This window comes from Ischnura elegans, chromosome 7 (assembly GCF_921293095.1).
Source record: "Ischnura elegans chromosome 7, ioIscEleg1.1, whole genome shotgun sequence".
In the NCBI taxonomy this organism is placed as follows: domain Eukaryota; kingdom Metazoa; phylum Arthropoda; class Insecta; order Odonata; family Coenagrionidae; genus Ischnura; species Ischnura elegans.
In genome coordinates this window covers 113,702,988-113,715,183 of record NC_060252.1, presented here as the reverse complement: position 1 = coordinate 113,715,183, position 12,196 = coordinate 113,702,988, and the positions used below count along the sequence as shown (strand labels likewise).

The window sequence follows — 12,196 nt, the reverse complement described above, 5'->3', positions numbered from 1 at the left end:
AAATTCTACCATAAATATTAACTTAAACCTCGATTTCAGTATAAATTCATGAATTTAATTGGTTAATGAATTAAATTGGTTAATGCTGACGGTAGAGCTTCATTCAAAATTTTAAAATTCTCAGAATAAATCGAGGAATTCAATTGGAAGACTGCAATTTACATGCAAGTAACAATCATCCATATTGCTAATTCATATAAACAAAGCATGAGTTGATAGCGAACCAATGCCGCTGGTAGGGTTATAAAGTGGGAAAGGAGGGAGACCAACTACCCTCGGAGCCCAAGATAATGCGAAATGCCCACTAGGAAGGATCAGTAAAGGTTGGTGTTGAGAGGGTGTGATTATCCGCAAGACTTTTCTTAAAAGATGTCCAGCATAAATGCTCCATACAGAGGGAACCGAAGAGCCTCATGGAGCTCAGTCCTACATTCATGCTAAGGAGAGAACTTCGCCATTTTGAAAGGGTTAAGGAAGTTAAAAATGAGCCTCGAGAATATTCATAAGAGTACTTTTTTAGATAAAACCACTTATTACATCTGCAAAGCATGACAACCTCTAAAGTAGCTGCTGTAAAGTCAATACCTATGCAGATGGCTGAAAAGGCATCAACCAAACTTAGTTCTCTTATGGTAGAAGACCTAAGCAGAAAAATAGGTATTTGAAAAGATCTCAGTTTTTGATCCCCAAGAAGTTCCCTCTACAGACATGAACCCTGACTTAAAAATAAAACATTCATGGCCTGGAATCAATGGAGACAGAGAAGTTGAGGTTGGGAGAATACAGAAATTACTACAAAAGCAAAATTCCCGGGGTTCAGTGGATGTAATTAAATGTCTGAGATATCGTTTGCATCTAAGTGCCTTTAAGCAATTTGGATCCCTTCTGCAAACATCGACTGAGAAAGATTTCTTTCCTGCTATAGCACTGTGTTAACAGATAAGAGAACAAATGTAAAAGATGACAACTTGATCACAATTGCAATATTTCATTTGAAATTACAAACATTTAAAAGTAAATTCTCCCTACGTAAGCTAGATATATGGATAAGCGAAGGATAAAATATGTAAAATAGGTAAATTCAGTCAATACTCCATGAATATTATTGCCTAAATTATTCCAGGTCAATAATATCCTAAATTTAGGGGAATGGGTGGGCCACTGGAAGGATGGCTCTCAATCAACATCAATTATTTTGCCGTGAAAATAACACCGATTTCAGGGAAAAATAACATCGCTTTTGTAGAAAAATAACACCACTTTGGGCCATAAAATAACCCCACCTTTTGCATGTCCCTAGTCATATGTCTGGAGTGCCCATTAAAATTGGGACGGAAACAGTGAGTGATCGGTACTGTGAGATGTTGTAATCATGAATATTGGATTTGTCGCGACTCAATTAACATTTAGGATAAGTGTCGTTGGATTGTGTTTGAGTTTCCTTTGGGGTCATACACTGTATCTTTTGTGATATTAAAACTTAGTTTTCATTGATCTCCATCGGTGCAAGATCTGGCACTTTTGGCAATGCTTAATACTCGTGTAAGCACATGCAGTGCATTAAATGATGCCGTAGAAAATGTGCCCAAAACACAGTTCATTAACCTAATAGCATTTAACTTAAAAACAGTTAATTTAACACTTTAATAAGGGAAGGTGGCCTCCTTTCCTTGAAGGTTAGGTCCATATGTACCACTACAAGTATATTCCATGGATTCCAAAGCCTATATTGCCTTGGCCCAGAACTCCATGTGACCTGAAGAAGATGACAGTGCACACAGGAGAGGCTTCTGAGGAGGTGATGCTCTCGACCTTCCATTGACACTGTCAAAGAGTTGGTCAAAGAATGATATAACTCGGAAGTGTCGGCTGCCTGTGGCTCAACACCACTACCAGCTGAAAGTAATAGTGGGCAAAATTAGCAGCAAATCACCAACTGTATTTATTTGAACACTTGGTGTCACCAAAGTTTATTCAGAAATGACATGTCCTTGCACAAATGGCCCAAAGGACTGGCATCACTCTTTTCATCTAAGGTACATACTCCCGTATTACAGATGACAGCCGCATAACAACTGAGAGCCGGTCTATAAAACCCCTGTGTGCATTATTTCACCATCTTCTTAGGGACCACATGGAAGTCTGATAGCTTTGGCAGATATCGCTTCTGACCACAATCCATGGAATATACTTACAGCACATGATGCCAGGAAGCAATTCCAGAGACACCTAGGAGAGAAAACTTTAAATCTTTGGTGAGGAGGCCATTTCCAATCCCCTTCAACAGATGAGGAGGGTCATAAAAAAGGGATTATTTTCATGCCATTGACACAAAAATAATCACCCCTGTATTCCTCTCCACGCCTGAGGACAGCTGCTTTTGTGTTCTCATATGTGGGAATGTTCACCAGGGAACAGTTAGTGGGTGCTTGGTCGTAAATTGTTGCGTACAGTGTGAGTCCACAATCCAACACTCGACCTATAACATCTGAGAGTAGTTGGGACAATGCCAAAGTATTCGCACTACCAGAATGAAAAACATAAGCCACAGGCTGCTTAAATGTAGCTACTTCCTATTCAGACACCATTTTCTGTGGTGATGACGTGATGATCAAAAACTAATGTCAATGAAAGCAAAATTCGATAGAAATATAGAATGAACTCAATGCAGAGCAGGCAATCACAGCTCATTATTATTATTATTATTATCATAAATGCAATTACTTACTAAGAGATATTGGGAAAGTGATGTTTGGGAGTTTATTTGTTGATGTTATTTTCTGAAATGGTACTGAAAATTTAGATAAAAGTGTCGAGGCTTCCTTCCCCAGAGACCGAGGTTGGAGATATAAATACAACATCTGTTGCAATATTAGCATCGTAAGTCAACAACTGCAGTATCTTCTGAGGCACACGGCCGGTCACCCTCACACGGGTGCCCTAGGTTCGAGTCCCGCAGAAGCCGAATGTTTCTATTCTTATAATTTAAGGAATCTCTGTTACAACACAACCCGATTCATTTAGGTCAGTTGCATCAGTAATGCTTTCATTTTACTTTTTAGATTTGTAATACACTTAGGAATGAGTACTTACGGTACGAGTTAGGGGATATTATTTTCCCGTTACAGTCTCACAGTAGGTTTAGATTTTGAAGGTCCGTGAATACATTAACAAATATGAATTGCTTCAATTATTCGCCGTAGTACCCTAAGACCAAATTGAATGAACTCAATGTTAATTACACTTTGACTAATGGAGGGGAAAATGGCTGGAAATGACATTATGGATAAAAGAATTTTAGAGCCGGAGAATACCATTTTCAGAAACTAACATCAGCATTTAGATCCAGAACATCACTCTCGTGATGTCTCCTTGTTAGTAGAATTATGCTCAGATATCAATAACTGTGTCTTTGAAAGATCATCCCACATTTATATAAAACAACTGGAAAATGCAATATGGATTCATAATGTCTAGAGGTGGAAAAATGAATTACAGACCTAATAAATTAGTCAAATATTATCACTGTTCTGAATGAAGAGACTTGAAGGCATTCTGTAATAATACACCGTGAAAAAATATGTCAATAAACGCAAATTCACGGCAACGAATATTTAATATGATGCCATTTGGACTAATGTCACAGGTGCTTTACATCAAATTGTGATACACATTTGAGTTCACTTGACGCTAATATCTTACAACTTACTACTTTGCCGAAATGATATGCCTGATAGAGATGATATATGACGTCTTACTAAGTGAAACAGTAAGTGACACAGTGACACGCATTCTTTGTGTTAATTATGTGTCACGGAAAAGTTGAATTTCTTTCATTCTTAAATCGCAACGCTTGATTTATGTATTTAACTAGATTTCACATTAAATGACCCAGCACATGCTAGAAAATGTATAATTCCGATCATTTTGAGGTATGAACGTGTCTGTGAGACACATATTAACTTTGCATTTTTAACCTAAGATTTGAATAAACTCCCACAACTGCCACCTAGAATATCACATGGTACATTGAAAAAATAACAAGTTCCTTACCAAAAACTGAGTTTCTTGTTTTCTCCACAAGTAGGGACACAGCATTGGGGCCAACCCATTCTACCTGCAGGTTGAAATAGAATTTATTATGGACATCACAAGAATTCAAGCCGAATATTTCTTTCATTCAGAGGGCTATCCATAGATTAATCTTTCACTTACCTAGTATCCAATAAATACCAAACACTAAAACCTGATTAGCCAAGTTCAAATAATTAATCCCGCGCTGTCAATGTCGGAATGAACGGCACAAATCACACCACGTGTCAAAACCTGAGCTGTTTTTCTTCAAATTGTTTCAAAAAGTGACGAGTTCAGGCACGATTTGCAGGTGGGGTGTAACGCCGTGCTCATCCTCCTCAGAGTCCATGCCATCGGGAGCAGCTCTCATTGCTTGCTCATGCAAAGGTCCCCACTCTCTCTGCCATGACCCTGGTTCAGTCTTTGCTCTACCCAAGAACCCTAGAACCATGTAAGATTCTTGGCTGTACCCATCATTCCGCAGAAACAAAGCCACTGGATAGCGAGTGAAGCACTGGCCGTAAGAAAATATGAGAGAGTCAACAGAAAAAAGTAAACCGGGCTTTTTGTTGATAGGAGGATTCCCTACATTGCAGCAACACCAGATGGTGTCTTGTCAGATGGTGATGATATGGTGGAAGTGAAGTGCCCTCACCCATGCACGGAAATTTTACAGGCAATAAAAATCTTTTCTTCTTGATAATGCCTTTTATAGCATTGCTGAATATTATGACATCTGTTGCTGTCTGTAAATTTTAGGAATGTACGTATGTTATGTGTTAGCTTTATATGTTTTTATGTAACGATTATTTTTGTTTCTCTTGTTATACTAACGTAATGAGGTAATTTTTAAATTGACACCTTCCAATGTCTCTAACACCATATGGAATTAAAGAATATATTATTATTATTAAATACATATTCACATTAATTATGAGCTGCAATATATTTTTTTTCAATTCAATCCTTCACCATGAATCATGTTAATATTTTATTTTGTATGAGATTTTCTTTTCTGACAAGGAGACATCGCCAAAGTGATGTTCGGGATCTGGAAGCAGATGTTATTTTCTGAATATGTATATATAGGTAAGGTAGAAAAAGTGTCACGGCTTTCTTCCACATTGGCCCGGGTTCGAGAGATATTCGCATATAAATATTTTGTGCAGTATGAATTCCCATGAGTAATTGCTTTAACTACGGCTGTGGCTGTGCAGTCTAGGCTGCTAGTCCTCTAACCTATGGTGGGTGTCCCAGGTTCGAGTCCCAGTGTCAGCAATATTTTTTTCTCTCTTCTAATTTTTGAAATCGCTGTTACAATTCATCCCCATTCGTTTTATTTAGTTACTTCATGATTTCTTTTATTTTCATTTCACCACGCAAACTAGAGAATGTATTTAATTATTATACTACACAAATTAGAGAACGTATTTAATAACTTACAGGCAAATTTCCGGGGAATTTACTCATCCTCGCCCTAGCCATTGCTCCCACAGCCTCTTCGAATATTCATAATCTCAAGTCATTCTTCTCGACAAATAAACACCATTGTCTATCCTCACATTTAGTTACTGACCGTAGCGTACCCGATCGTTTTCCCGAAACGTTTTTCCGACAACCTTTTTCCCGAATCGTAACGCGTCCTCTTTCCCGAAAGCTTTTTTCCCGAAACCCTTTTTTCCGAAATATTTTTTACCAAACACCTTATTTTCCAATCGTATAAAAATGAGTTCATATTATTCAAAACCAAATATATTCATACACAAGATACATCATTTTTTTAGAAAATTATATTGTGCGCGATAGCTCTAAGAAATTCAAGAAAATTCCTATCTTTCTTGTAATCTTCATATTCTTCTACAACCAATTTCAGCCTCTCGTGCATGTCGTACCATTTCTTTTTTGGCTTGCCCTTGATACTTTTCCCAACACTTAATTCAATCAAGGCAATCTCTGTATCAGCTTGTTCTTTCTGCAGCTCTTTTACAGCTGAGTATAAATCCGAGTGGTTTTTCCCGACTAGTAACCTAAAGCTGTTATTCCAACCTTCAGATGCATTATTTGTTGTTGCATAACCTGCTGAGGATATTGAGGAGGAACAGTGCGTCGTCTGCCAACAGCTTTTACACCAATAACGTATGTTTCTTGAGAATATTTCATAATTGGCTCAAGTCTGGGAATATTTTTATCCGCGTACTTTCTTAGAAGCTCGAAAGTTGTTTCAACGTCTTCAACTAGAACAAACGCTAAAGCCAGAATTTTCTCTTGTCAATAATAAACAATAACAGTGCCATGGAAACACATTCGTAGCAATGGAATCATCGAACAAAAGTTTCGAAAAAAAAACGTTCGGTATAATTGACTTTGGGAAAAAGGTTATTCGGGGAAAAGGTTGTCGGAAAAACAATTCGGGAGAAAGGTAGGGAATCGACCCTAGCCAGTTTCCCCTGCTACCCTTCAAGTACAATTACCCTGAGTTCCAGCAGCCTAATCAAACTGTTTTCAAGGTCTTCTTTGTTATCTTTCGTACCCATTTTCACACAATTGGGCCGTCTCATTCAGGGATTATCGAGGGTAAGCTGTGGAGGGAGGGTTGTTGTGACGGAAGTCTTTGAAGGACGCTAGAAGGCAGATCATGAGGGACGTATGGTGAGTGGAGGGATGATCTGTTGTAAGGATCGAGATTTGTTGGGAAGACAGTGGGTGGGCTGTGAAGAAAATCTAATGGAGGGAATGCCCAGTGGAAATGATATTTTGAATAAAAAACGTTGAAGCCGGAAAATAACGGTGCTTCAGAAATGGAATAAAAGGCATTGAAAGTGGAGACACACGCGTCAAAAACCGGGGAACGATTCATGAATAGATGTACAATCGGTTAACTGATGCGAGGCAGAGGTGTGCATCGGTGCACATGATGAGCACATTACACAGAAATTCACGTATAAGTAATTATATATGTCCTCTAATTTGCGTGGTTAGTCACAATTCAGAGTTTGACTTAAAATCCATAAATTGATATAAAAATAAAAAAATTGCAAAGTAACTAAATAAAACAAATCGGGATGAGTTGTAACAGTGATTTCAAAAATTAGAAGAGAGAAAAAAATATTGCTGACCCTGGGACTCGAACCTAGGACACCCACCATAGATTAGAAGACTAGCAGCCTAGACCATGCTACCAAGTCCATAGTTATGAGGGAGTGATTAGTCAATGGAAGTCATGCTGGGCGAAATCTTCACATACGATTATCTCTCGAACCCGGGCCTATGTGGAAGAAAGCCGTGACACTTTTTCTACCTTACCTATATTGTTTCAGGAAATAACATCTGCATCCAGATCCCGAACATCACTTAGGCGATGTCTCCTTGTGAGTGTTTCATGTCTGCTTTTGGTAACGTTTTGTGTGTTGCTAGGTTTCTATGGAGACCCTGTCGGATGTTAAGCTGGTTTCAAATGCTCTGCATAAAGTTGCATCTCCATGGGCTGGTGAGAAATCTGAAGGAAGTAAAACTGAAGAAAAAGGAATGTTCAATGTATCTTCTGTGCTGGCTGAGAGTGCGGGGGAATTGATTTTCAAATTGGCCACTGCTCTCTCGCACGAGGCTGTCTCTCAGGAGGACTTTTACTCGACACAGGACGTGAATCAAGTTGCTAGGTAAGAATGAAACTACCTATTATTGTATTGAGGGTGTTCGAAAAACACACTTCAACCCTCTCCTTCCTGACCCACCCAAAACCAGTTGTAAACAATTCCCTGTTGAGAACAAAATTTAAATAGAGTAAAAACCGGCGGAAAACAAATTTGTGGAGACCAAAATAGTCATGACTTCAATGTGGAGGGTGTCACTGTAAGGAGGTAATGTGCAAGTTGCGTTATCACAGGGACATCCAAGTATGTATTCTGAATGTTAATTGATGCAAGTCAGGTAAGTTTATTAACCTTTTCCCTACTATACACATATGTATACGTGTGGACGTTTCCTGACCTGGGAGATGACGGCCATATATTTACGTGTGAGATTTTGCCGGCCAGGATAACGAAAGCCGTATATATACTTTTTCTACCTCTCCCCCTCATAGGACAGTCGTGGGTTTACATTGTCTTTGTCTCGGGATCCAACACTGCGGAGTTTAGGATTTACCCTCGGAATCCGGGAGCAGGTATAACCCCTCTTAGCGGTGAGGGACAGTGGTCGTACAATTGTTTATCCAGTCAGGTTTCGAAATAAATATTTGTTCATTTCTCATAAATAATAAACTAAGAATTGAATTATTTGTCTTTTGAACAGCATTTACAATTTTTAAACGAAATTCTACGATAAATATTAACTTATATCTCGAGTTATGTATAAACATCAACATGGAAATTGTTGCTGCATTAAATGCGTCAATATTGACCTTAGAACTTCATTTAAAATTTGACAATGCTCAGGAAAAAATTAGGAATTCAATTTAAAGTCTGTAATTTACTTGCAAGCAACAATTATCCATTTGCTAAATACATATAAGCAATACATAAGTTGACCGTGAACCTATGCCGCAGGTATGGTTGTAAACCCGGAAATGAGGGGGAGCACAACTACTCTCGGAATGCGAAGTCCCTGCGTGGAGGGGTCAAAAAAGGTTCAGCAAGACCCTTCTTAATGAATGTCCTCCAAAAATGCCCCGTACCACGAGAAGGAAGAGTCTCTTGGGGCTCAGTACAGCAGTCATGCTAAGACGAAAACTCCGCCGTCTCGAAACGGTTAATTTTGTTTCATTCTTCATCAAGCATTCCCTATAGTGATGATAAACGTGTGTTATAATTTACCATTAAATATTGAGGCTATCATTGCATCATGTTCAATCTGGGTATTTGTAATTGAAATGATTGCTTTTCTCATTCATTCATATTTAAACCTAATCCCTTCATTAAATTATAGTCAGAAATAAAAGGATGGCTGAAGTAAATGCCTGTTACTAATAAACTTTAAAGTGCTCTGTAATTTTACTAAATAACTTGTCGATTTTATTCTTGGAGTGCAATAGTTTAAAGTGATTTCAATTGATTGTGTCATACTGGCAGCTTTCTGAAGCATTTTTGCATGAAAGAGCACATACATATTAGGTACCCTTTAGATTGACAAAATGAAATGAATTTTTGGAATCCAAAAAAAGTGTGCATGTACTGCTATGTCTGTATGTTCAAATCCACAATACTTACTATTAGAGATGGGTCGAATAGCAGATTTCTCGAACTTGAACCTCGAATTCAAATATTAAGTCATTGCTCGAATATTCGAATACCTCTAATACTAAACGATGAATGCGGGAATGTTTGACTCGGTTGCCTATGCAGCAAGAAACACAAGATTTTGGGGAGTAATTTTGATTTCCTTTAAAGGATTCAAACTGGAATTTAGCTGATTAATGGAATATTTTAATTTTATGGAAACAATTGGGCATATAGTTGATTCAAGTAACATCTTTTTCAAATATTCTAAGGGGACACACCACCTTGCGAAAAATGATTGCATTCTGTCTCGGCATTTACACTGCTACGATGGATTTCTGTCTGATGTATACATTCTTATCTACCAAACACCATTGCAGCGGCACGCCCATCTGATACTCGGCTTCATCCAACTTCTTATTTTCAACAGGTAGCTCGCTTTACTCCCTCTCCTACTGTCAAGTGCTAGCGGACAATCGGAGTCGTTTTGCAAAATACACGCGCTTTTCACTGGATTTTCTTCTTCTTCAATTATTTTCAGTCCATCTTTGGAAGTTCTCACGAGATAAGCGCATGAATTCAAATTGTTATCAGGGAGAAACCAAATATCCTGAGAAAATATCCCTTCCTCTGTGACTGTGACAATAGAATTATAGCATAACTCATAAATTGTAACTTGATATATGTTTTCGAAAAAAAATACCTCATCAACTTCCGATAAGCTCAGCTGCATGGATATCGAGTTCGTCTTTCTGACATTTATTTTCTTGCGTAAAGTGCTTAAATAAAGTCAGAAATATGTCATGTTTGGTCTTATCCTTTTTTAAATTACTCGCACATTACTAATATTACCTTTTGGGCTAATAGATGACTAATGCAGCAGTTGACCTCCAGAAATGGGGAACTTCGAAGCAGGTAGGTAGAAAAAGTTCAGTGGGTGAGAAAGAGTGAAGGGTGAAACACGATTCTATTATTCTCTTGTAACTTGATAATAATAATAATAATAATAATAATATTTATTTGCCTGGAGATCTTGGTACATACATGTTCCATGATATATGGCACGTCAATGTTTAGTTACAAAAAAAAAGACATTTAAGGAAATAATTATAAACATTACCCATACAGAACATATTTGCACAGTTAAATATTTGTCAATAGAATAAAATAAATGTGTCAAAAAGAACTCCTTCACCTTAAATTTAAAACTAGACATTTTTTCCAAGCTCTTAATGTTTCTAGGAAGCTTGTTGTATAGTAGTAGGCCCATGTTAAGGGGGGAAAGGCTGGTTTTACTGGTTCTGATGAACTTTACATGTAAATTGTTAGAGTTCCTGGTGTAGTGGTCGTCAATACTATCGTTGGTAGCATACAGACCAAGATTGCGTTTAGCACAGATGATTGTACTCAACATGTAAACACACGGAATTGGGAGAATGGAGAGTTTCTTGAAAAGAGGGCGACATGGAGCTCTAAGGGGTGCACCACACATCAGTCTCACTATCTTCTTTTGTATTTTAAAAATAACATGAGCACAGGGAAAAGGGCCCCAAAAAAGGATGCTATAAAGATATAATATATTTTCTTTCAAAGCTAAGGTCTTTATAATACAATCCCTGCAAGAGCTGGGACCTTTTGTTTGATTTTGGAGAAGAAGAGGAAAGCGTCAGAGGGGGAAGGAGAGTGCTGAATGGAGGGGGATAATTGATCTTGGGAATTGCGCTAATGTTACTTTCCCACGGCACTGAGATTCTCCCTAAGGTAGTTCCATCTCCTGGGGAAGATTCAAACTGTAACTTGATATTTTCTTTTGAAGCTTTTGATTTATGGTCTTCGTAATATGAACCCTGGGCATGCTGGGGCCTTTTGTTTGATTTCGAAGAGGAGGAAAGCGTCGGAGGAGGGGCCGAGGGCTGATGGATGGAGGGGGTAGAGGATTTTGGGAATTGTGCTTCATAGTGACTATCCCATGGCACTGAGGTTCTCCTGATGGGGGACGCCGGGGATTTCGGATTTTTTCACCCAATCAATTTCGGTTCCCCACATCGAACTCTTTTCACCGCTCTAATCCACAAATTTGATGTAGTTCGTCCACTTGCCTAAAACAGCACTGCATGCACTAAATTACTAGATTTCTCTACATTTTTCTGAGTCAACTACCAACGACGTGCGTGCGACAGTGTATGGCGTGAAATTCAAAGTATTCCAGGTATTCGAGCTTGTACCTTTAGCATAATCGAGACCTCAAATAATGAATACTTTCTAGTATTCGAGTATTCGCAGAAACTATTCCCACATCTCTACTTTTAAGTAATGCAGATATGAAAACGTTATGTCTTCAAATATTCTTTATTGATTTACTCATGTTCTCAAGCCACAGAACTACTTTCCCTCATTCACAATTAACTTTATCCTACCCTAATCTTATGTCTAATTATATTGTGCATGGCAGATCAGAAGTCGTAACGTGAACTTTATTTCTAACTTTTAATCTATAAAATATGGGCTTGGTCTGTGAAATTGAGGATATTTCATATGACGGTGGGAAAAAAAAAACTTTTTAGACTGTTTTCATTGCCCATAGCTCTTTTAGAGCAGATCTGTTTCTGAGGATAGTTTGTGCAAAGATGAATGCAGTAGACATATGGATCATTTTTATCGGGAAAGTATTTTGGTATATAGCATTAGGTCCTCAGAAACATAAAAAGCTGATTTTCTCATTTTATTTCTGCAAAATAGAAAGTGTAAATTAAAAATTTATTGTGATAGGCCTATGCATGCATCCATCCTTCTCTTTTTTAATGATACGAATGTAAAAACAACATCTGTACAATGAATACGGTGTGGTGTGATTAACCCTTAACCAGTGACGTGAAATATTTGTTACATTACTAAAGACATGCGGTCTT

The 12,196-nt window shown here is 38.0% G+C and overlaps 1 protein-coding gene across 2 annotated transcripts in view; it reads left to right on the top strand.

Moving 5' to 3' along the window:
- Window positions 1-12,196, top strand: part of LOC124161924 (polycystic kidney disease and receptor for egg jelly-related protein-like) — a 241,807-nt gene that overhangs the window by 108,953 nt on the left and 120,658 nt on the right. For both annotated transcript variants that reach the window (XM_046538185.1, XM_046538186.1), the window contains exon 15: window positions 7,489-7,730. In XM_046538185.1, coding sequence (XP_046394141.1) covers window positions 7,489-7,730 — 242 coding nt within the window. The remainder of the gene's footprint in view (window positions 1-7,488; window positions 7,731-12,196) is intronic.